The sequence below is a fragment of the Frankliniella occidentalis genome, unplaced genomic scaffold, assembly GCF_000697945.3.
Source record: "Frankliniella occidentalis isolate FOCC.00 unplaced genomic scaffold, Focc_3.1 Scaffold26, whole genome shotgun sequence".
NCBI lineage: Eukaryota > Metazoa > Arthropoda > Insecta > Thysanoptera > Thripidae > Frankliniella > Frankliniella occidentalis.
The window spans coordinates 971,687-973,579 of record NW_026267156.1 but is presented as its reverse complement, the minus strand read 5'-3'; the positions used below and the strand labels follow the sequence as shown (position 1 = coordinate 973,579).

General features: G+C 54.1%; 1 protein-coding gene across 2 annotated transcripts in view; it reads right to left on the bottom strand.

Moving 5' to 3' along the window:
- LOC113203073 (synaptotagmin-3) overlaps window positions 1-1,820 on the bottom strand; it is a 64,971-nt gene extending 63,151 nt beyond the window's left edge. The window contains exons 1-2 of one of the 2 annotated variants that reach the window (XM_052265395.1): window positions 1,380-1,820; window positions 429-497 (exon numbers count right to left, since the gene is read on the bottom strand). In XM_052265395.1, the coding sequence (XP_052121355.1) occupies window positions 429-497; window positions 1,380-1,407 (97 nt within the window). In that variant the 5' untranslated portion in view covers window positions 1,408-1,820. The remainder of the gene's footprint in view (window positions 1-428; window positions 498-1,379) is intronic. The other variant, XM_052265396.1, reaches the window with a different exon arrangement.
- Window positions 1,821-1,893: the final 73 nt, after the last annotated feature.

The following is a 1,893-nucleotide window of genomic DNA, read 5'->3' as shown; positions in this document are numbered from 1 at the left end:
CCCCCCTCCCCCCACTAAGACCACATCAAGAGGGCACGGCGTCGAGAATCGGCTACCGCCAACAGCTTACCCGCCGCCCTCAAAAACTCAAAAACATTTTAAGGAAGGGGGGGGGCAAATTTGGGTTTACTCTTGGAGGGGCAATGGTGGGCGGTGAGAGAAAAGCAAACTAGAATAAAGTTGTTGCAGAATCACGAAATGGTCACGATGAAGTTTCAGAAATGTCAAAAAAGACGTTGTGACGACATGATCTCATGTCCCTAGGGTGTCCTACCCGATACGCCCCGCTCCCATCTCCTTTTGTACCAGCGCTGCTGTGCTTTGGTCTTGTCAGTGAGGATGTGCAAGTGGTGCACCAAACAGACAAAAAATATCGAACTGCAAGGGAGAACAGGCTCAAAAGTGAGGAGGTAAAAAGCGAGGCATACCAAATTCGACATTCCCGTAGCCTGTGATGGCGTCCAGGTCGAATACTTTTGCGTAAGTGTCGTCCACCCCTGTAATAATATGAGAGATATGGTGATGATATTTTTTTGGCTCTCGAAATTAATGGCAGTTTGACAACTTCTCACTCAAACTTGCAGGACATTCCTATTGTTTACAATAAACCACATACCAGACCAGTTGTCTGACTCAGCCCATCCATACTAGTTGTAACGGGTGCATGTTCGAATAATGCGCTCCAGTGTTGCAGGTGTGCCTACTCCCTTTGGCCCCCGCAGACCCAGCGAGTATGCAATCCCGCAATAGGGGATAGCGCGTTCAAAGATACACCCGGAACAGTCCAGAACGTAAACAGCATGCTAGTGAATTTGCCTTTACGTCCCTGAACATGGCACATTAAAACGACTCCAGCGAGTAAGCAGTCCGCCCGCGCGCGAGCATGCGGTATGCGGTGCGGTCGAACTACGGTATTCAACGGGGCACATCAGATGCCAGGTGAATTGAATCATAGCAGAACTAGGTAGAAGTTATTTAGCTCAGAATATTGACTGCAAAAATGTCAACGGTAGTAGTTACTTTGGGGTGGAGTGAAATATCTCATTTTCCACAGTTTGAGAAAAGCTTGTTATTTTGGAAACATCTAAAACGTTTTAAAAAGAGTAGCAAAACCTGTACCCGTACCCCCTTTTCACCCATTTCCCCCGGCAGAGGGTGTGGAAAAACACAGTCAGGGCGTTCTAGCCCTAGGTTCATATACAGGAGTCAATAGTTTTATTAACTACTACGCCCTTTGGATCGAGGAGGTTGCTGCAAAAGACACAGACCATAGGACACTGCCACTGCGTTTGGCGCATAGAGGCTGCGGGATAAGGGAGGAGGGGGCGGGGAAGGGGTGGGGGGAGGACGATGCACGAGGTCAACCTAACCTCACTTACCGTTCGTGTAGGCCGACTCCGCTGGCATTATCACAGAACTATTTGGCCCGGTGTGGTTCTATCTTGAAGCACAACGCGCAAACGCAGCGCACACTTTCACTTTTTCTACGCCCGAGGTCTTAGTACGCAATTTGAAAACGAGACAAAGTCCCGCCGGTTTTATTTTGCGACGTCGTTGGTGTCGCTTCGCTGGGTCCGTTGTTGTGGTCGGCTGCTGGGGCCCCCCCGGGGGTCACCACCGGCTGGCGGCGGCCATAGTCGGGCGGGGGCGGCCTAGCCCGGCTCGTCCTTGGTGAGGGCCAACGGCACCCTGGCCATGTCGCCGTCGGAGGGTGTGCGAGAGGGTGCGGGAGGGCGAGCCGACGGGGACGCGAGCAGGGGGTGGGTGCGGCGCGCGCGCGCGGTGGCCTCGCGTGGTGCGAACGGCGGCCGAGCTCCAGCGCCACTGCGGGGGCTGGGCGCACGGCGTAGCGCCAGCGCGGGGCGGGCGCCACCGACCCCCTCCCCGTGGCCG